This window comes from Pristiophorus japonicus, chromosome 21 (assembly GCF_044704955.1).
Source record: "Pristiophorus japonicus isolate sPriJap1 chromosome 21, sPriJap1.hap1, whole genome shotgun sequence".
NCBI classification, from domain to species: domain Eukaryota; kingdom Metazoa; phylum Chordata; class Chondrichthyes; family Pristiophoridae; genus Pristiophorus; species Pristiophorus japonicus.
This window is the reverse complement of record NC_091997.1, coordinates 3,299,941-3,322,968: the sequence shown is the minus strand read 5'-3', so window position 1 is coordinate 3,322,968 and position 23,028 is coordinate 3,299,941. Positions and strand designations below refer to the sequence as shown.

The 23,028-nt window shown below is 46.7% G+C and overlaps 1 protein-coding gene across 1 annotated transcript; it reads left to right on the top strand.

Annotated features, from left to right (window-relative positions):
• The first annotated feature begins 2,111 nt into the window (after window positions 1-2,111).
• On the top strand, window positions 2,112-21,635 carry cdc6 (cell division cycle 6 homolog (S. cerevisiae)). Its single transcript, XM_070864276.1, has 11 exons — window positions 2,112-3,142; window positions 5,326-5,616; window positions 7,144-7,343; window positions 9,366-9,538; window positions 11,058-11,164; window positions 12,443-12,582; window positions 13,412-13,512; window positions 14,002-14,066; window positions 16,462-16,670; window positions 18,913-19,053; window positions 20,566-21,635. Exons 1-11 carry the CDS (start codon window positions 3,010-3,012, stop codon window positions 20,653-20,655), a joined length of 1,650 nt encoding a protein of 549 aa, XP_070720377.1. The 5' UTR covers window positions 2,112-3,009; the 3' UTR covers window positions 20,656-21,635.
• The last annotated feature ends 1,393 nt before the right edge of the window (window positions 21,636-23,028 follow it).

Below are 23,028 nucleotides of genomic sequence, written 5' to 3'. Positions count from 1 at the left end.
TTTCATCTGAGAAGTCAGACAGGAGACTTACTCCCAGACACCTGATGGCATTCTCTATCCAGCTGGTAATTGAGGCCTGGGGTGGCTGGCGCTTAGATTTTCCCTCCCTCCAAATAAGCCCCTCAATGCCACCCTGACCAGATAGGGAGCTCACCACTTGGGGAACTGCAGGTTACATGCTCGCACCCTGCTACTCTGACATGGTATGTTGGCGTTCCATTGCACTGCTTATACGCATGCAGCTCACCTTTAACTTGATAATCTCTATTAAAATTTGAAAGGTCCGCGGAGGAGGAACATGCAGGTTTTGCGGTTAAGATTAGTGCACCAACAGCCATCTTACAAAAGTTAAACAGCATTATGAACCATGCCATAAAACCCATGTATGTGAATTTCCAAATCACTGCCAATAAAAAGAGTGCAACATCAAATTGACTATCCAATATGGAGGCAACAGACTACTTCACAGCTTCAGCAGACACAGTGTCATAGGAAATGAAGCAAGTTGTTTGCTCACCAACCACACGTCCAAATATCTGTTGTAGCCAGAGAATCACCTGCAATGACTTCTCTTTCCGCTCCTGCAACGTTACCTCTGGTGTCCCCCAAGGATCTATCCATGGCCCTTTCTTATTTCTCATCTACCCCTCGGCGACATCATCAAAACCACAGCATCAGTTTCCATACGTACATTAACGACACCCAGCCCTACCTCACCATCACCTCTCTCGACCCCTCCACGGTCTCTAATTTGTCAGACTATTTGTCCGACATCCAGTACTGGATGAGCAGAAATTTTCTCTAATTAAATATTGGGAAGACCGAAGTCATTGTCTTTGGTCCTACCACAATCTCTGTTCCCTAGCCACTGATCCCTTTCCTTGGCAACTGTCTGAGGCGGAACCAGACTGTTCGTAACCTTGGTATCATATTTGACCCCGAGATGAGCTTCTCATAAATGCACAAAGATCGCCTGTTTCATCGCCCGACTCCACCCCTGCCTCGGCTCATCTGCTGCTGAAACCCTCATCCATGCTTTTGTTACCTCTAGACTTGACTAATGCAATGCACTCCTCCCATGTTCAACCCTCCGTAATCTTGAGGTCATCCAAAACTCTGCTGCCCGTGCCCTAACTTGCATCAAGTACAGTTCACCCATCACCCATATACTTGGCTCCCGGTTAAGCAATGCCTTGAATTAAAAATTTTGATCCTTGTTTTCAAATCCCCTCCATAGCCTTGCCGCTCCCTATCTCTAATCTCCTCCAGCCCTATAATCCCCTAAAGTATCTGCGCTCCTCCAATTCGGGCTTCTAGAGCATCCCGAGTTTAATCACTCCACCATTGGTGGCCGTGTCTTCAGCTGCCAATGCCCAAAGTTCTGCAACTCCCTTCCTAAACCCCTCCATCTCTCTTTCCTCCTTTAAGACACTCCTTAAAACCTACCTCTTTGACCAAGCTTTTGGCCATCTGCCCTGATATCTCACATAGCTCAGTATCAAATTTTGTTTGCTAACAGTCCTGTGAAGCGCCTAGGATCATTTTAGTATGTTAACGACGCTATGTTGTTATTGTGTAACAGGGCTTTACCACTTAATTCTACCAGTTGTAGAATGACCAAATAAAATTCATCAAAACTGTAGCAGTAGAATCTGCAGACCATATAATCGCAGGCTTTCCAAGTTGGATTTGTGCATAAAAGTATGTAAACTGCTGCAGAATATAGCAGCCTTTATACAGGAAACCACTCTCCCTGGTGAGCTGAACTTCTCTGATAGTGACAGCCCTGATTCCACTGCTGCAAATGAAGCTTTATTTAACAGTGAAACATAACTTTAAAATGTTATGCTTTACAGAAAAACAAGTGATTGTGAATCGATGCAACTTTACTCATTGGTTTCTCGAGTCGCAATGCTACATGTGTGTAAAGAGCAACAATTCTGGGCGATCAGCTGCAAACCCGCCAAAAAACCTGGGCATTGCTGCCCCGCACACACAGTCCACCAATCAGAGACAGGGAAATAACGCGCCACCCAATCAGATTCCCGGCTGGGCGGGGTCTGCGCTGGCGGCAAAACCGAAGCTGAAGTTTTTTCGCGGGAGTGACAGTCAGAGCGGCCCGGGACAGAGAGAGAGAAAGAGAGAGAGAACCGGGCAAAGAGAGAGAGAGAGAGAGAGAGAGAGAACCGGGCAAAGAGAGAGAGAGAGAGAGAGAGAGAGAACCGGGCAAAGAGAGAGAGAGAGAGAGAACCGGGCAAAGAGAGAGAGAGAGAAAGAGAGAGAGAGAACCGGGCAAAGAGAGAGAGAGAGAGAGAGAGAGAACCGGGCAAAGAGAGAGAGAGAGAACCGGGCAAAGAGAGAGAGAGAGAGAGAGAGAACCGGGCAAAGAGAGAGAGAAAGAGAGAGAGAACCGGGCAAAGAGAGAGAGAGAGAACCGGGCAAAGAGAGAGAGAGAGAGAGAGAGAACCGGGCAAAGAGAGAGAGAGAGAGAGAGAGAACCGGGCAAAGAGAGAGAGAGAGAGAGAGAGAGAGAACCGGGCAAAGAGAGAGAGAGAGAACCGGGCAAAGAGAGAGAGAGAAAGAGAGAGAGAACCGGGCAAAGAGAGAGAGAGAGAGAGAGAACCGGGCAAAGAGAGAGAGAGAGAGAGAGAGAGAACCGGGCAAAGAGAGAGAGAGAGAGAGAGAACCGGGCAAAGAGAGAGAGAGAGAGAGAGAGAACCGGGCAGAGAGCGAGAGAGAGAGAGAGAGAGAACCGGGCAGAGAGCGAGAGAGAGAGAGAGAGAACCGGGCGGAGAGAGGGAAGGAGAGAGGGAGGGAGAGAGGGGTGCGTGTGGCCGCTCAGGCCGAGCAGGTGAAGCTGCTGTTCCCGAGGGAGCCCCCCCCCCCCGAGTGCTGTCCGGGTGGGTGCCTTTTTTTAATTTAAACCCCCACATTTTTGGCTGAATTGACCCAGCTTGTTTTAATGTAATCCCCCCCCCCCAGTTGCACGAGTGTTGAGCTGTGTGGGCCATGCCTTGCTCCAGACCCCAGGCACAGAGCACCATCCCCTTCCCCAGGGAGAAAGCCCATCGCTGCTGCAAAGGAACGAGCCAAGAATCGCCGAGAGCCCGAGAGCTGCCCCTCAGCCCCCGCAAACGTCTCGGTAATGTTTCCCTTTTAACCATTTAAACTCGTTCAATTATTGATTAGGTTTTTATTTTTGATCTGCAAAACATGGCGGGAACTGCTGCAATTTGCATATTGAAGGCCCCGGGCCCTTATCTGACAACATTTTTTGAAAGTATTCTTTTGACTAATGAATTCGCTTCCTATATATTACCCGCTGAGCGTCTTATGTGCAATGTTAACCATTTAGTGGGCTGCTGTTGAAGGTTTTAGCCGAGCTAAACCTTGGAGCATTTGAAGATCATTCGGCCGAGCAAACCTGCTCCATCCTGCTGTATAACTTGCCTTAACCTGACCCCCACTGTGCCCTAAAAGGGGGCTCCTTGATGGCTGCAAATAGATTTTCCCACATTCCATGAGGCAGTTGCGAAATGTTTCTAAAAGATTGTTAATTTTAGTTTCATTAGATCCTGACTGCAACACAGGAAACCAGTGGGGTTTTTTTTTTCCATGTTAATGATGTAGAAGTGAATTGCAAATGTTACTCTGGCCACTTGACCCTTACCCTTGACCTTGAGATGAGAAATCCACTGAACTGTAGATGTTTACAGTGCAAGAGGCCGTTTGGCCCATCATTTCTGTGCCAACCAAAACTAATACCACTTCTCTGCTCCCCCCATGGCTGTATTTCTTCCTCAAATATTAATCCTGTGAGATGCAATGATCTGTGTTTTAACCACCCCCTGTAACATCATCATCATCACAGGCAGTCCCTCAAAGGATGAGTTCACAGGTGTTTTAAATGAAGGACCCGAACTACATCCTTTAGGGTGGAAGATGCCTGTGCGTGGATTTTTTTTTTAACGTGGGGTGACCGTTGCACACCAGCCACCACACGGGCTTGACAGAGCTGGGTCTTGGTCCAGTGGCAAGGATTACCCAAGATGCCCTGGAGACCAGCTCTGCTGCACGGACCTAGTGTGCACACATATCGCAGTGTGGGCTGGGCCCGTGCTGCCCCTGGCCCCGAACGTGCGCCTTCCCCCCGAGTCCCAATCACGTCCCTCTCCAGTCTCTCGCCGCTCCTGCTGTGCCTGCCCACGCTCCAATCATTGACCTGGACTTTGATGACGTCACTCTTCGCTGCTGTCGCCCTCCTGCACCAGCTCGCGCTGCTCCCTGGAATAGTATGCCTCCCCTGTAGCATATAGGACCCCCAATAACCTTCTGTGAAAATTAATTTCTCCTCACTCCTCTTCTCTGTGGCTTTAAAAAAAAAATTGATATATACAGAATTGACCGGGAGGAAAAGACCAGGTTGAACAAGCCTGGCCCACACCACGATGGCTGGTGCATCATGACCAACCACTACTCCCTCCCATTCCCTGTAATCTGGGAGAGGCAAAAAAAATGACGCCCTCTTGTCACATCAGTGACTGGAGACCGTGATATTGCTGTCCTATTTGCATGGGGCTGAACATCTGGAATAAAGAGCTGGCATCAGGAAAAGTGACCAAGAAGCAGTCAGATTGTTGTAAACACCCAATAGTTTCACTAATGTCCTATTTTATGGAAGGAAGTCTGTCCTTGCCTGGTCTCCAGTACCTGAGTATCTTTTTCTAGGGGCAGAGGGTGAAGGTAGGGGGTTTGGTGCTGATGGGGGGGGGGGGGGGGGGGTTGGGAATGTTGATAGTAAGAGAAACAAGGAAGTGGTCAGAAATGACCTCATCAGTGATTTGAGGCCTTTTTTTTAAAAAGAGGGAAGGTCCAGAATGTTCAATTTGCAGGGTGTAAGTGAAGGACAGAAGGGTGGAGGAGAGTGTTTGGGTAAAGATTGAAATCGGAGAAACATTGCTCAGTACAGAGATTGAGTAAGGGAGATGGCTGATTTGGGATTCAGTAGGTGTTGGGACTATGAGGATTGTGAAGAAGGGGGGGGGGATGAGGTTGAGGTTTCAGACTTGGAGAAGGAGCTACAGAACTATGTGACTGGTTAAAATTGGGAGACATGGTGAGAAAACTAGTGGAACATGTATGTGGGTGGAGCAGCCTCAGTGAGGGGGGAGGGAGGGGGAGTTGCTGCCAGTGAACCAGGATTTTGGTTAGGCCCAGGACATTAATGCATTCATCATGGGGGTGGGGGGGGCCTGGTATACAGTGAAGGTTTTATAGACCCCATTGAAATGTTCTTTTGTAACAATGTGTCTTTAAACTATCCAGGTGTTGAGAACTTGTGTAACATACCCCAGCCTCTGCAGTGCTCCCCGACCAAACGGAAGAAGGAAAATCAGCCCATTGTTCCACCAACCCGCGGTGGCCGCAAATTAGAATTTGGCGAGAGTCTGTTAAAACCAGCAGTGTGTTCTCCAGGAAAGTACCAATCGCACACTGCCAGTAAATCACCGGAGCGCGCAGCATGTCCTCTTCGCAAGTGGGACGAGACTCCTTGTTCACCAGAACACTCCCGACAAGGGCTGAAAGGTCCTGTTATAAGGCTTTTTAAACAGAAAGGTATGTTCAGTGCCGAGTGTAAAATTGATCTTGGCCTGCTTGTGACTGGAATGTGACGTGATTTTTCTATTTTTGTTTGTTTAAGCATGGCTAACTGATTCCTCAAACTGTGTAAGACAACACCTCCAACAATGCAGCGCTCCCCTCAATACAGCACTGGAGTGTCGACCTGGATTTTGTGCTCGAGTCTCTGGAGTGGGACTTGAACACACAACCATCTGGCTTGCAGGCAAGAGTGTTACGCACTGAGGCAAAGTTTATACGAGATTCCCAGGCGGTCTCCCACCCAAGTATTAACCGGTAGTACAAAAGCAAAATACTGCGGATGCTGGAATCTGAAATAAAAACAGAAAATGCTGGAAATACTCAGTAGCTCTGGGAGCATCTGTGGAGAGAAAAACAGAGTTAACGTTTCGGGTCGATGGCCCTTCGTCAGAACTGGAAAAGGTTAGAGATGTAACAGTGTAGGGGAGGAAATAACGAAAGGGAAGCTTTTGTGACAGGGTGGAAGGAAGGGGAGATTAAGAGACAAAAGGGATGGTACAAGGCAAAAGGAGATGGTAATGGGACAAGTTAAGAAACAAAAGATGAGTCGAGAGAGGGTGTAAATGGAGATGGCAGAAACATCAACAGCTACCGTGGGAAGGGGGGTGCGGGGGGGAGATATAGCAGCAGTGGTTCTGGTTTGAAATTGTTGAGTCCAGAAGGCCTAAACGAAAGATGAGGTGCTGTTCCTTGAGCTTCATTGAAATTGTAAGAGATCAGAGTGGGAGTGGAGTGGAGATTTAAAGTGACAGGCAACTGGAAGCTCGGGGTCACGCTTACGAACTAAACGGAGATGTTCTGCAAAGCGGTCACCCAATCTGCGTTTGGTCTCCCCAGTGTAGAGGAGACCACATTATGAGCAGCGAATACAATATACTAAATGGAAAGAAGTACAAGTAAAACCTGAATATTTCCAGCATTTTCTGCAAGTATTAACCAGGCTTCGCTTCCAAGATCCGGCATGATCGGGTGTTTTTATTTCACTTATTCAACATTAATCACATCGTGATCATTCCTTTGTGCCAGTCAATCATTCTTTTACTGGTTTTTAAAGTAGTCAGTAACGACATTGTTATACTGGACAGTATTTCCTTTACCATTTATTAGTGTCAGTAGTTTGGCCATGTGGGGTTATTACATATTTACCTTTCTCAATGATTGAGTTGCAGTAAGAAGTGAGGGAAGAAGCTGATTAGCTTTTTCTACTCCATTCCCTCCCTTCTCTTTCCCCTGCCTTCTACACACACAATCCTGCAATTCCCACCTACCTTGAATTGGCTAAATATTGTAAACTTCAGTTACTTTTTAAACCGTCAACTGATTTGCTCGAGATTGCCATCAATACAAATCGCAATTATGAGCTGCCTTGGAGTGCTGCAGAATGCGAAGCATCTTAGCCAACTTTCTCTGTACAGTATTCATGTGATACAGCACACAGCCATGAAACTTCAGGAATTTGTCGTTTTTTAATTATTATTTCAGGTACGTGTTACCAACAGACGAAGCAGGCATTAAACACTGCCATTCCAGAGCGCCTTCTGGCCCGTGAGAATGAGATCAAAGCCATCACCCAGTTTCTAATGAACCATGTCTGTGGGGAGAAGCCGGGCAGTCTGTACATTTCGGGAGCGCCTGGCACAGGAAAAACAGCGTGTCTGGAGCGAATTCTAGCGGACCAGCAGGTATTGCCGTCTGAAACCCAACATGGCTGGTTTGGGCTTCCTTGATGCCTTATTTGGTAACTGTAAAGTCTGTTTGAGCCAAACAGGCCAGGTGGTCCCAGGTGTGATTCCCAGTTTGTGCCAAGTTGACTAATCTTGGGGTGGAGGGCAGGTCTCTAGGTTGGGAAGTGATTAAAATATGCCCGGATTCCTCTTCCAGAGGAACAGTATCCAGAGTCACCTGCGGGAGAATGCCCAAGAACTGGGCGATCTGCTTCTACTCTCCTCACTAGTGCGACGTTCCTCATCCTCATTCGTTACCTTAATGGAGCCGTTCACGGCCTCTAACTGCTTGGATGGACCCTGTAATTGTCGCGTCTCCTGTAGGCCAGCGTTCCATGGAGCCCCGTGGGCATCTCTAGGGTTTAAAATCAATGTCCCCATCAATTTGCAAATAACCCAGGCTGCTGAAACTGATCTTGGTGTTAGACTTCAGGGTTTGTGAGCGTATTTCACCAAGAACAGTCTTTTCTAAACCTCCAGAACCACCAAATTCAAACAAACCGGCACCTGAATAGAGGTACAAAGAGAACTGATTGCTGTGGACTGCAGTTCGGACGCCCCAGCTGTATACGTGTTTCCCAGCTTCAGTGAAGAGTAGGTGTGGTACTGGAGGGTGCCTGACACCTGTGGAACTGTACCCTGGGAACAGGCAACGCCCTCGGGAGAGGAGACGATGGGGAAAGAAAAATAATTGTTTTTGAGCTGGGAACATGTAGACAAATTTTAGTTTTGATGAACAATAGATCCACGCCAATTATCTTGATTATTGCACTTAATTTCTGTGGGGTCCATACAGTTGTGCGTGTGTGTGTGTGTCCCTATTAGGAGGAAGAAGGGAAGGTAGAAATGAGGAATCTCGTCAGTGTTCCTACTTTTGATCGCTATCCAGTGACTCCTGTGGGAAAGTGAGTGCATGTGAGGTGGGGAAAAGGAGAGTGGAGAGGAGACAGATGTCTAGTCAACATTCCTCTCTTCTGATTGCGATCCCGTGACTAGCTGGTGTGTGTATAAGTCACGGAGGCTATGAGCTGTCGTGTAGTCCCTTTGCTTGGTGTTTACAGCACAGAAACCGGTCATTCGGCCCAACAGGGCCATGGTCATGTTTATGCTCCACGAGCCTCCTCCCACCCTTCTTCATCTCACTCCATTAACATATTCCTTTCTCCCTCGAGTTTATCTAGCTTCATCTTAAATATAGCTATACTATTTGCCTCAAATACTCCCTGTGGTTGCGGGTCCCACACTCTGGGTAAAGAGGTTTCTCTTAAATTCCCTTTTGGATTTATTAGTGACAATCTTGCAGTTTTGGTCTCCATACTGAGGAAGGCCATTCTTGCTATTGAGGGAGTGCAGCGAAGGTTCACCAGACTGATTCCAGGGATGGCTGGACTGACATATGAAGAAAGACTGGATCGACTGGGCCTGTATTCACTGGAATTTAGAAGGATGAGAGGGGATCTCATAGAAACGTTTAAAATTATGACTGGATTGGACAGGTTAGATGCAGGAAGAATGTTCCCGATGTTGGGGAAGTCCAGAACCAGGGATCACAATCTAAGGATAAGGGGTAAGCCATCTAGGACCCAGATGAGGAGAAACTTTTTCACCCAGAGAATTGTGAACCTGTGGAATTCTCTACCACAGAAAATTGTTGGGGCCAGTTCGTTAGATATATTCAAAAGGGAGTTAGATGTGGCCCTTACGGCTAAAGGGATCAAGGGGTATGGAGAGAAAGCAGGAATGGGGTACTGAAGTTGCATGATCAGCCATGATCATATTGAATGGTGGTGCAGGCTTGAAGGGCCGAATGGTCTACTCCTGCACCTATTTTCTATGTTTCTCGTCTCCTATTGATCAAATAGCTTGCTGACCCCTGTTTAACAGCACACTCCTCCAAAGGCCAGTCACGTCGGGAAAGGAATGAGAGAGATAGATCCTTGTATAATTTTTCAGCGATCTAATTATTAACTTGTGTTGCAGGAGAAACTTGGGGACACAATGGCGATTTTCATTAACTGTATGATGTTGAGAAACTCGCAGAGCATTTTTGGTACCATCGTAGACCAACTGTATGGAAAACGAAAACTCAAATGTGCAAGAAAAGATTTTGCAAAGAAGCTGGAAAATAAGCTCGTGAGCGAGGGTCCGATGGTGTAAGTCGCGCATCCTGGAATCATCGGTGAATTTATGGGAAAACTGCAGCAACTTACACTTGTATATGGAGAGGGTTAGGGAGCGGTGTTCAGGTTAATGAGGGCTTTTCATGGAGTAGAACAAGAGTAACTTGTTTCCAGTAGCTATAGGGCTAGAAACCAGAGGGCACAGATTTAAGCTCAGCAGTGTGGAGGAGATGAGTCAATTTTTTACTCGGTGACTTGTTACGATCTGGAATGCAACTCTTGTCAAAAAGGAATTGGATCTGGGAAAGAGCAGTGGGGTCTTGTTCATTGGTAGTTCTTTCAGAGAGCAGGCACCAGCACCGTGAGCCACCTCCTGTACTGTGAATCTACATGGCACTGAAGGTACTTCACTGAGGTGTGGGGGAGAACAATATGTCTATACTGGCAATCTGAATAGGGACTGGTCATTTGTAAACATTAATCCCTACGGTTAAATATTTGTGATTGTCATTTACTGCAAATAACAAGCCATCTAGTATGTACACCATTTAGGAGGAAGGGTTGAAAGCACATGGGTACAAAGTATGCATGCCTACATATAAACTATTAGTTGGTAGTTGAGAAACGTTTAAAATTCTGACGGGGTTAGACAGGTTAGATGCAGGAAGAATGTTCCCAATGTTGGGGAAGTCCAGAACCAGGGGACACAGTCTAAGGATAAGGGGGAAGCCATTTAGGACCGAGATGAGGAGGAATTTCTTCACCCAGAGAGTGGTGAACCTGTGGAATTCTCTACCACAGAAAGTTGTTGAGGCCAATTCACTAAATATATTCAAAAAGGAGTTAGATGAAGTCCTTACTACTAGGGGAATCAAGGGGTATGGCGAGAAAGCAGGAATGGGGTACTGAAGTTGCATGTTCAGCCATGAACTCATTGAATGGCGGTGCAGGCTAGAAGGGCCGAATGGCCTACTCCTGCACCTATTTTCTATGTTTCAACGTGTGTGTGGGAGGGGGAGTTTCCAAAACTATGGGCCATAAATATAGGATAGTGATTAATAAATCCAGTAAAGAATTCAGGAGAAACTTCTTTACCCAGAGCGGGGCTAGCATGTGGAACTGGCTATCACAAGGAGTAGTTGAGGCGAATAGCATAGATACATTTAAGGAGAAGCTAGTTAAGTGCATGAGGGAGAAAGGAATAGAAGGATATGCTGGTAGAATGGAAGGAGGCTCCTGTGGAGCATAAACACCGGCACAGACCAGTTGGGCTGAATGGCCTGTTTCTGTGCTGTACATTCTACGTAGCGAGTGGCCAATTGAATCTGTGGGTCCACTTCAAATCTGACTTCTGCATTTAAATCAGATGTTTATTGAGCAACATCTTTGTCGAAGCAGGGGTTAGAAAAGCATATGATGGGCTGTTGCACAGAGTGGGTGCATACAAAAGAAAGAGTGGGGGTGGGTAAAGATTTCATGGGTGACACCTGAGGGAACTAATGAAACCTTAATGGTCGCTGCTGTTTTTAAGAAAGCTTTAATTTATTCGCAGCCTTTTAATGCTGGATGAGATGGACCAGCTGGACAGCAAGGCTCAAGATGTCCTCTACACATTATTTGAGTGGCCATGGCTCACTAACTCGAGGCTCGTCCTTATCGGTAAGATTGGAGAAAGTATCTCGGCGTCTCATAAATTCTGGATCAAAGAGTAGATGTTCCCAATATTAACAAAACCAACAGAGAGTGTTTTTTTTTTGGAACACATTTAATTCAGGCTTTAAGTCGATCAGAATAGTGGGCAAAGGCAGGACATAAGGAAGTTAATGTTAGTCTGCTATTTTTGCAAGCAGTAACTTTTTACCCTAACGATCTTTTGTCAGCCACTAATTATCTGATTGGCATTATTTCCTGCTTGCTCTATACCAAGTTTTAAAATGTTCTGATAGATAACAGAACCTACTAGAGAATTGTGCCACAACAACTTGCATTTATATAGCGCCTTTAACGTAGTTAAAATGTCCCAAGGCGCTTCATAGGAGCGTTGTCAAACATGAGCTACATAAGGAGATATTGGGACATGTGGCCAAAAGCTTGGTCAAGTTGGGTTCTATGGAGCATCTTAAAGGAGAAGAGAGAGGCGGAGAGGTTTAGGGAACAAATTCCAGAGCTTGGGGCCTAGGCAGCTGAAGGCATGGCCGCCAAAGGTGGTGATGAAAATTGAGATTGCGCAAGTCACTGGTTACTCTGGATCGACCTCCTCTCCGGGCAATGTCCAGCTCTTTTATCAATGGCCTCAAAGTCCAACCAGTGCCTTGTTCAAGGACAACACACAGCAACGCTATGACATGCTGACCAGACACTATGACTTCCCCACACACTGGGCCATTGCCAAGTGGAAGTCAGCTGTTGCTCGGTGGGTAGCACTCTCTCCTCTGAGTCGGAAGATTGTGGGTTGAGCACAAAAAAAATCTAGGCTGACACTCCAGTGCAGTGCTGCACTGTCGGAGATGCCGTCTTTTGGATCAAGTGGACGTAAAAGATCCCATGACACTATTTCGCAAAAGAGCGGAGGAGTTATCCCCTGGTGTCCTGGCCAATATTTAACCCTCAATCAACATCACAGTGACAGATTATCTGGTCATTATCACATTGCTGTTTGTGGGAGTTTGCTTTGCGTGAATTGGCTGCCATGTTTCCGACATTACAAGTGACTACACTCCAAAAGTACTTCATTGGCTATAAAGCGCTTTGAGTTCGGTGGTCGTGAAAGATATCCAAGCCTTTCTTTCATCTCCCTGAAGAAAGGCCGTGAGGTGGGAACTTATCAGTAGTTCTTACAAATGGGATCGGGCTCCCATTGAACAGGCGGATGAGCAAAGTCCATTAGACCCTGTGAAGCTGATCTAAATTGACCCAAATTGTAAATTCTCTCCTCAGGAATTGCAAACGCACTGGATCTGACGGACCGAATCCTGCCCCGACTTCAAGCCCGGCCCAAGTGCAAACCTCAGCTCCTGAACTTTGCGCCTTACACCAGAGACCAGATTGTGGCCATTGTGCAAGACAGACTGAATCAGGTACAGAGCAAGTGGCTGGTATTCAAGTGTGGGGTAGAACGGGGAAGCTTCCTGGTTTCTCTCTCTCAAGCACACTGAGAATACTGTTGAAAACCTTTTGACTACATCAAAGGAAAATGTCATGGATAAGACTGTGTGCCGTATCTATTCACAAACCCTTTGAAAACAGACTATCCGTGTAAACCGTAGTATTTTGTTCACCTCCGGAAGACTTCCCTTAAACAAGACCTCCTCAAGTGGATTTGCCACTGGTTTATGACCCTAAAACTGAAGCTACATTTTAATATCTACACTTATTTCCTTACACAAGCACATTACATTTCAGAAGACAAGCCACACTTGAAAGTCATTCTGTTTATATCGGAAAGCCGGTTAATTTAAAACACAGATTTTGACTGTTGACCCTTAACTTCCCCAAGATGTCCATCTTGCATCTCTCCAGGATGCACAACCCCCACCCCACCCCCACCCCCAGCCCCACCAGTCTGCGTTTTATGAAGTAACAAGCTGTGGTACCCACCCTCACTTGTACGTTTGAACAACTTGCTGTAACTGTCTGACTGCAACCTGAGGAGGGGGAAGGAAATTGCCAGAGAAGGTCACCCACCATTGCATCTCGATTTGTTGTTTTTTTTTTTAAACCCCCTGTAAAAAAAAATCTGAATGAATGTTGAAACTGTCGGCTGTCCACGGGGGGCCAAAATCCATCGGATCCAATTACTCAATGGCTGCCTGTCATTTCCTCGTGGTCTTTTGTTCTATTCGTCCAGTTAATTGTGTGTGACGTTTTAACTGAGCTGTGATTGACTTTTAAAAAAAAAAAAAATAGGTTCCTGGGGAGAAGGTTTTGGACAATGGTGCCGTTCAGTTCTGTGCTCGCAAGGTTTCATCCGTGTCTGGAGATGCTCGCAAAGCTTTGGACGTGTGCAGGTAGGAAATGGAGATCAATGTATCTACCTGCGACCGTTTCCCAAGCCCAAAATGGGCAAGGGGAAGCCAGGAGAGTGGAATGGTTCTCTAATTTGATGCTTGCTTTGCTGATTGCTGATTCATCAGACACCCTGACCCCGATTGCAAGGGGTGAGGAGGAGAGCAAGGGTCCTTGAGGGCTGCTGCTGACTGCTGCTGTTGGTAACTCATTGATTTCAACAATGCCGCCAGGTCACAAGATACAAATGTACGTGGCGGCAGGGATGGAGAATAGACTTCTAAAGCGTGCATCTTCTGGTGCCCCTGCACACCCTAATGTCCGGTGTATAACTGGTCACGTGCTTGTATTAACATTAAGTTGGGTTTGAGAAGTTTGATTTTTAGATGGGGTTTTGCAAAGGCGCCACATGTAAAGGGCACCCGTTTTGCGGCTGTTGGGAGTTTGATTGTTGATGGTCTTAATTCATTCTATTGATTGTGTACTTGCAGACGTGCTGTGGAGATTGTGGAATCAGATGTTCGAAGCCAGACTGTACTGAAGCCAGAGGTGGAATGTAAGTTGACATAAGTGGTAGTTGAGCTACTGTTGGTGGCAAGCCTCCAGCTCCAGTAAGTTGTTTTTTATGACAGCTGGAGCCCGGCTATTCTGTGCTTTTGGGGGTTGGCCATTCTTTAAAAGGCTTCGGGGTGGGGGGCATTGCCCTTTTAGAAAAAGGCCCGTTGGCGCGGAGAGGCCTCACCAACCGGGGGCAGGCGGAGGGTCTGACCCATGCACAATTGCCCTCACCAGGCCTCGCCGCCTCACTTAAAGGGGAGGGACTCTGCGACACGGTAATGGACCCTGCCCCGATACTGCCTCCAACAGTGCTCCAAAGCGCTGGGAGACAATGTTGGAGTTAAGAGCGAAATTTTCCAGCTGTTCCCGCTGGATGCTAATTAGAAGTGCTCTCTCCAATTTCTCGCTGAGGACAATTCCGGCTCCTTGGGCTTGCACACCGTGGTTCTGGAGAATCTAATTACATGGATATTTTGCACTGTCTTAAGGGGTTCTATCCGTGTGTGCACTCCACAGGAGAGCCTTGAAGTCCGTGTGCCCCTCTGTTATTTTGCTTCCTACCTGTGAGCACGCCCATCAAGGCCATTGGTGGGAGAACCTCTGTTTCCATTACCCCGTCCTGTTCTCCCCCCCCCCCCCCCTTCTCTCCAGCTCAATGACTTCCCCCGTGAGGAACCGAGCCATCCAGACCAGGAAGGGCCCAGGGTCACTCCCTGGTCTCAGCTGATCTTACAGCCAAGGAGAGGTGGGGAGGCCACGATTGGTTTGGCGCCTCTTGGCAAGGGAGCAGACAAGTAGTCGTGGTTCAAATTCCTATCGCTATCATTCTCCCTTCCACCCTCTCATCCCTGTGGGTGTCTGGTGAGACCACGGTCAGGAGGAGCTACAATGCCCTTCCAAGCTTTAATACCTTGATCATACTCCGGGTCCAGACATTAATTAGGTGAGATGATAGAAGTTTCCCTTGGAACTTGCAGCTCGAGGGGGCAAGAAATGCACACTCACCATCAGGAGTTGCCCATTACTGTGGAGTAACTTTATATAATCTAACAGTCAGTCTTTGTCTGCCCGGGGGCTGGGAGCACTGGGTCTGGACTGAGTGACAGTTGTATCGACCAGTGGCTGATCAGGGCCTGCCCAACCTCTCAACCAATTTGTACGGGGAGCGATGGGTCTGGTCCAGTGGGGGCGGGACCTCCTGGGGTTGCTGCGGAGCTGGGAGGGAGGAGAGAGTGACTGAGAGTGATATCAGCGTTGATTCTATAGACTAAGATAATGATTACAGTCTAACCAAGTACTGTTGCAATAAAGACACTAATTTGACCCCAAATGTTTGTGGGTCTCTGTCAGTGTTAAATATTCTAAGCTTACGATCTTTGCTTTATTCTCCTATTCTCGACCTCCACTTTTATTTGTGGATTTCGCCCACATCAAAGTGAGATGATGGTGCTGATGAATAGAAACATTTAATTTCAGGCACACATGAAGCACTCTCTGGTCAGATGCAGAGTAAAGCTTCCCTGCTCTGCCCCAAACCCAGAATAGCAATTTATGCTGTGCTTTATTACCGCCCAGCGAGGATTCCCTATCCCGGTCCGGTTGTTGGTATGTAGCCCCCCCAGTGGTTAAAGTTATGGGCCCGTGACTCCCTGTGGTCATGGGTGCGGGTTGATGTTAGTCCGTGGTGCTTCAAACCAGCTACGTTTAAAGCGGGGTTATCGGGTTTCTGCCCGTCCCCTGTTTGTATCTACTTGTTGTGATTGAGATGGCCCACAGTTTGGGCTGGGTCCCCGTGAGTCCCTGTGGTCTGTGTTACGGTTATTTCGTCGTGATTCCGATCAGTTCCGTTTCGAAGATTCCAGATTATTCCGGGGCGGGTCTGGTTTTTGACTGTGTGGGTGGGGGCTCATTTGTAGAGGAGAAACATTTTTGGGTTTTTTTTTTGTAGTGGATTCCTCGGTTCGTGTGGGGAAGGGGCGAAGGTTTATTTTTTATCGTGTAGAGGCGTGAGTTCGGGGCCCAGAAGAGGCAAGGTGCCCGGGTGCAGCACAGCAGGTCTCCAGTCGTCTTGGTTAATCCTTGCCACTGGACCAAGACCTAGTTCTGTCGAGCCCGTGTGGTGGCTGGTGTGCAACAGTCACCCCACGTTAAAAAAATCCACGCACAGGCATCTTCCACCCTTCAACTGGAATATTAGGTCCTTCACTGAAACATCTGTGAACTCGGTCCTTTTTTGGCGTGGAAGAAAGTCATCCTCGTTTCGAGGGACTGCCTACGATGGTGATGATGAAATGATTGATTCTACAGTCGGATTGATTTCTGTTCAGTGATTGAAAACTACGTGTTTCAGTGCTTCCATTTATTGGATTATTTCTCTGGGTTTTTTTTTTAAGCTAAATCTCCTGTGAAGGCTGCTCGGTCTCCAGGCCTAAAGAAGGTGGGATTGTCGCACATCTCCAAGGTTATCTCCGACGTGTACGGTGACCGGATGACCTCCAGCTCTGGGACTGACGAGTGTTTTCCTGTACAGCAGAAGCTCCTCATCTGTTCACTGCTTCTCCTCACCCGGCACTCCAAAGTCAAAGAAGTCGTTCTCGGAAAGGTAAACGCAACCACATTTGCTGCAAACTTTTTTGTTTAAATCGAGTTGGTGTGTAGATTAATGGAACTTTCTCATTCCCGTCTTCGGATGAGACGTTGAACCGAGGCCCCAACTGTTCGCTCAGGTGGATCTAAAAGATCCCATGACACTATTTCAAAAAGCAGGGGCGTTATCCCCGGTGACCTGCCCAATATTTATCCCTTCCATCAACAACACTAAAATAGATTATCTGGTCACGATCACGTTGCTGTTTGTGGGAGCTTGCCGTGCGCAAATTGCCGCGTTTCCTACAACACAACCAGGACTACGCTTCAAAAGTACTTCATTGGCCGTGAAGAGCTTCGGGACATCCCAAGGTTGTGAAAAGCGTTATAGAAATGCAAGTATTTCTTTCAGTTTACGAACTAGCATTAAAGGGCTCTCAATATCAAAGGCGAACATTAAAATCCAGGCAGCTGAAACTCTTTGGTGACAGAGAATCGAAGAAGGCCTGTTTTTCTCCGTATTTGACGGGTTGTGTTCTAAGCAACTTCTCGAGTTGCTGTGGTTTTGTTGGTTGCCAAAGCAGTTGGCATTCTTTAAGATGAAGTTCCCGACCCCTTCGCTAGAGTATACAATGGGAGGAATGACACTGGTATCCAATTCGGGCCCATGGGAAACTGCTGAGAAATGCAGGAGGACGTAGACAGATTAGTGGGGTGGGCAGAGAGGCAGCAAATACAGGTCAATGCAGAGAAATGTGAAGCAGGACATTTTTGAGAGGGTGGAAACGTCAAAGAATGTATCTCCTAAATGGTAAGATGTGTAGGGATACTAAGGCACAGTTCTTTGTAGATGGGGCAAGTGATAAATTTGACAAAGACATGGGTGAGGCCACAGTTAGAAAATTGTGTGCAGTTCTGGGTACCCCACTATAGGAAGGCTATCACAGCCATGGATAGAATACAGCAAAGGTTCACTACAATGACTAATGCAAAGTTAATGAATGAGTAACAAGCAGCCATAGATTCTGGGTGGCCAGTAGAGGGGGTGGGGGAGCGAGAGATTGGAAGAAAGTTTCACTAATGGGGTTAATAGAATATGAAAAGCTTTTCCGCAAGTTACTGTTGGTGTAGAGATCTAATATAATTTACATAGAATACACAATTCCTGGAATGTAGAAGGTGAAGGGGCGATTTGATTGAAATTTTCAAGATCTAGGATAGGGGAGAAACTATTTCTGCTGGTTGGGGAGTCTAAGACTAGGGAGTATGTCTTAAAAATTAGAGCCAGGTCTTTCAGGAGTGAAGTTGGGAAACACTTCTACACACACAGGTGTTGAAGGAAGTTGGTTTTTTTTGTTGATTTACAACTGAATTATTTCCGGGCACATCTTCCTCCTCGTCTTTTAATCCCCCTTGCCTGCTAACCTGCAACAGGATGCAACCCCTAGGAGATACAGGGGGGACTGCTGAGATGCACCTCTCCTCCACTCTCTCTTATAAATTGCAATGTTTACTCGTGCTGCAAAAAACCCCACAGTACTCAGTACTTTAACTACTTGTCACGGTGCAGAGCTGGGCTGGGCCCTGTGCAGTGTTCACTTTGCCAGCGAGCCGGGTTTTAAATTTGGAAAGATCGCGCGTGCGTGAAATTTAGAATGGGCCGTGCAGCTCAAAGAATATTCCAGGGGAACATTGGCCCTGTGCCTGTCGCAGTTTTGTGACTGAGCAATTGATGTGCTAATGCTTGGGGTTCTTGTTTAAAGCCCTTGTGTTATAATCATAGAAAATAGGAGCAGTAGTCGGCCATTCGGCCCCTCGAGTCTGCACCGCCATTCAATATGATCATGGCTGATCCTCTATCTCAACACCATATTCCTGCTTTTTTCCCCCCATACTCCTTGATGCCTTTTGTTCCTAGAAATCTATCTATCTCCCTCTTAAATATATTCAGTGACTGGACTGCCACAGCCTTCTGTGGTAGAGAATTCCACAGGTTCACCACCCTCTGAATGAAAAATTTCTCCTCATCTCGGTCCTAAATTTCCTACCCCGTATCCTGAGACTGTGACCCCTTGTTCTAGACTTCCCAGCCCCGGGGAAACATCCTCCCCGCATCCAGTCTGTCCAACCCCGTCAGAATTTTATACGTTGTAAGTAGAAGAGCGTGCTTGGTTTGCTGTGTGTGTGTGTGTGTGTGTGTGTGTGTGTGTGTGTGTGTGTGTAAGGAGGATATTTACAGGGCTCTCGCTGTGTTTCAGCTCCACGACACCTACAGTAAAGTTTGCCGACAGCAGCAGATGACCGGTGCTGACCAGTCGGAGTGCTTGTCGCTCTGCAGCCTCCTGGAATCCAGGGGAATCATCTGGCTCAAGCGATCAAAAGAAGCTCGGCTCAGTAAGGTAAGAGTGACCGAGCTTGGATTGAAATTAGTCGTGATTTTAACCAGCCTTAGTCTGCAGTGTGTTCAATTAGCGACATTTGGTGCACGTTCCCTGTGTACTCCTCAGCTGCCTCTCCCCCCAAGTTCTGGAATTCCCTCCCTATATCTCTCTCTCCTTTAAGACATTTCTTTTAAAAACCTCTCTCTTTGACCAAACTTTTGGTCACTTGTCCTAATATCTCATGGGGCTGTGTTAGATTCTGTCCAAACGCTCCTGTGAAATGCCGATGGACACTTTGCCATGTTAAGGTGCTATATCATTGGATGATGTTTGACTGGTGCCATTTGGAGTCGTGCTTTGCAAACTTCTACCACTAGATGGAGCTTTGCAGGCTGCAGGTGCCCATCCCTACAGCATCCTTCGCTGTGTCCTGACTTTCCATCTGGGAAACCATGGGAGGCCCGCTATAAGTACGTCCAATACCTGACACTGCAATGGTTGAGATTTGCCTGCGAGTGTCGGGGAGTTTAGCACAGACCAGCGATGCAGAAATGAAATTGCTGGTTGGTATGGAGGGACTGAGTGCTCAGTCTGCCCATGCCCGAGGAAAACTTGCCTATGGCACTGCAGCCCTCATTAGTTCCCCAGCTCTGCCGCAGAAGTTGGAGCGGGCGTCATGTAATCGCAGCACAAGTGCCGGTCCTGCAGTGTGTGCGTGTCCCTGCTCTTGTGTGAATCCAGCCTGGGGCTTGCTCAAAGCTGACTGGCTTCCCTCTGGGAGTCGAGCCTGAGTCCAGGGCTCCTGCTACAAGCCACAGCTCCCCCTCTGCTCTGTGGGCGATGAAGCTGTGGTCATTTGATGCTGAACGAGCCTTTAGCTCCTGCCCTCCCACCCCACCCCAGCCCTTGAGTTTTATACAGAAGGACATTCTGGAATTGACTGCGAGGCTGTTGTGATGGCTGGCTGAATGTCAAAGGATGGGCGTGGGGCACATTCTGGTTTCTGTCTGTCTGGGGCCTGGAGTCTATCACTGGATGCTTGCCTGTATCTAATGGTGGTCGCGAGTGTAATGATTAAAATGTCTGGTGCCCTCTAGCTTGGAGGTCTAGTGCCCTGGATCTGTAATTAAGAAACTGTCTGTATGAGGAACGCCATTTTATCTGCACATGGCTGATTGAGATCTTCCACAATAAATCAAATTAAATTGATCTAAGAGTGTTAGAGAGACTATAAAATACATGGTGTCAGAAGCAGAGGCTTCTGATCTTTGGAGAGGGGGTGAAGTACACGGTGAATCAGGTGTGTGGCCTTTTCAAAGACCAATCAATCCTTTGTGTCCACAATTCCTGCTGACCTAAAGTGTTGGAACAAGTGTCCTAATTTCCTGGCAGGATAACCAGTCTGCTCTCCTGAGGTCTGGAGCCTGATTTCACTCCGGGAGTACAGAATAGAAGGTAACCGTGTCGGGCATTGATCATTTACTAAGTGGGCACTGTGCATTAATCTCAACCCAACTCTTTCCTCCTCAGGTTGCTCTTAAAATTGAAGAGAGAGACGTTGAACATGCTCTTCAGGACAAAGTGTTAATGGGGAACATTTTACAAAGAGGACTTCCTTGAGAGTTTTTAATAGTGTATTCATTTTTTTTTAAAAGAGGTTTTAATAATTCCCATCGCCTTGGTGCTGTCAGTAAAATGGGTGTGGAAGGTACAAGTATTACTGAAATGTTCTCTGATAATTTGATCTGCAGGGAGTCCATTCCATAGTTTATGTTGTGCTCTTTTAAGATGTGACATTTTTGAAGTGTGTATTTTCAGCACCAACTATCTTGCTTTCCTGGAGGCTGCAGTTTGGGGCGTGATGGATTCTCGTGCTTCCCCCGCCCCAGTTAGTGCCACATTTAACACCAGCATCGACCAGTTTAGAGAACTGCCTGAAATCAGCAATGTCAAGGGACAAGTTCAAGTGGAATGTTTATCTTAAAACAGGATGGGCCATTTTAAAATTCATCAACAGCTTGTGGCGGGCCAGAGAATGCCAGTGAGGGAGGGGTATCTTGGGTGTGGTGGTGACTGTTCCTCCTGAGCAAAGCCCAGCACCGTGAGCTCATTTGTCTGATTGGAGTGTCTTTTTTTTAAACACAATTTATACAAGTGATTTTGCTTTTAAGTGACCTCAAATGGAGGCTAAGTTTGTGTTGCAAACTGGTGAGTTTGTAACTGGGTTAAGACTGCCTGAACTAGTTTGACTTATAATCCATGTGTCTATTGGAGGGAAATGATAATTCTCCTCTTTCACCGCCCCTCTCTCTTATTTAGCGGGGTGGGGAGAGAGAACTAATGAGAGATACTGTGCATTAGCTTTACCGCCTTTGCATTTAGTCTTGATCTAAACTGAAAGGAGAAGATATGAGCGTGAACTTGAGTTTTTCTGTCATCAGATTTCCACGTACAATAATTGCATGCATTTGGTACAGACTTTGGAATTGGGTTTGACCTGTTAAAAGGGAATAGGCAATATTTATTTTGCCCTTCAGTTTAAATTTGTTCCTATTGTATATAATGTACTATGGACACAGAATAAAGTTGCTTCAGTGGTATTGCTGCCGTTTGTTCTTTGAGAGTCGATGATTTATGAAGTGTGACGATCCTTAGCTCCTTGGACTATTGTCCAATAGAAATCACTGACCGGTCGCTGTCACGGCTACAGGGACACCATTTTAGCCACATGCACTAATTATAGAAAAGGCCTTGTGCAGACTGGTAAATTATACGTCACATCTGTCTATTTGCAGGCATCAACTATTCAGCAACCAAGGAAGTAAAGCACTTGCAACAATCACAAACACTCGCACATTCTGCTGCTTGTCTTACCATTTAACCAATAAACGCACAACGATAGTGCATGTGCATACGTCATGTGGGTGTAAGTATTGATGGAAGATCGCCACTGACTGTATTACTCTATTTTTATTTGCGAATCAGAAATGCAATTGGCCACATCTGGATTTCCAATTAGCCACATGTGGCTAACGCATTGGACATTTGAAATTGACGGCAGGAAAGGGGCAACGGGTCCATCCAGCCTGACCCATGGATTAGGCGATGAGCTGCCATCTGATGGTTACGGTTGGTATTGGTTTTATTTGAAGCTGCCATTTCTGCCCATGTTGAAGTAAGTGTCTCTGGCCTGTTTTGGCTACAACTTCAGGGAGATGGAGCTGGGTAAGCCCTTTTGCACTATTCTGATTTTGTATTTCTTTTAAACTTTCAATATTTGGATCCAATGAGGGATCTTTTGTCTTGTCCGTCCCTTGCCTCTCTCTTACTCTTAGCCCCCCTCAGTTTAATGGGGGGGAGAAAATTAAATCTGGGTGGGGAAGTGATACTGGGGAAACTCTTTAGTTGCGGGTATTTGGACTTTAATACGGCACTGAAAGTGAACAACACTAAACCATGTGTCACAAGGCACCGATAATGCATCCATCTAGGGTATGGGTGAGAATCCAATGTGATTCAGTTCTGCGTCGAGCAACTGCAGTGAGTGAATTACCCACCAAAAAGATAAAGGAACTGTTTCCAGCTGTGCGTGCATCGTGCTGCATAATATATTTTTAGTACTTGCCATCTGCAGATTATCATTGCTGTTTGAAATTGGTAAAATATGCTTATTTCAGACCAGAATATTGCCACTGATTGTTTACAATTCGTGAACATGTCTTAATAAGATAAGAAATAGCAAGATTAGACCATACGGTCCCTCGAGCCTGCTCCACCAATCAGTAAGTTCATGGCTGATTTTCTACCTTAACTCCACTTTCCCGCCCGATCTCCGTATCTCTTGATTCCTTTCATGTCCAAAAATTTGTCATTCCCTGTCTTGAATATACTCAACGACTGAGCATGCACACACCTCTGGGCTACAGAATTCCAAAGATTCACAATCCTCTGAGTGAAGACATTTCTCCTGATTTTCAGTCCTAAATGGCTGTC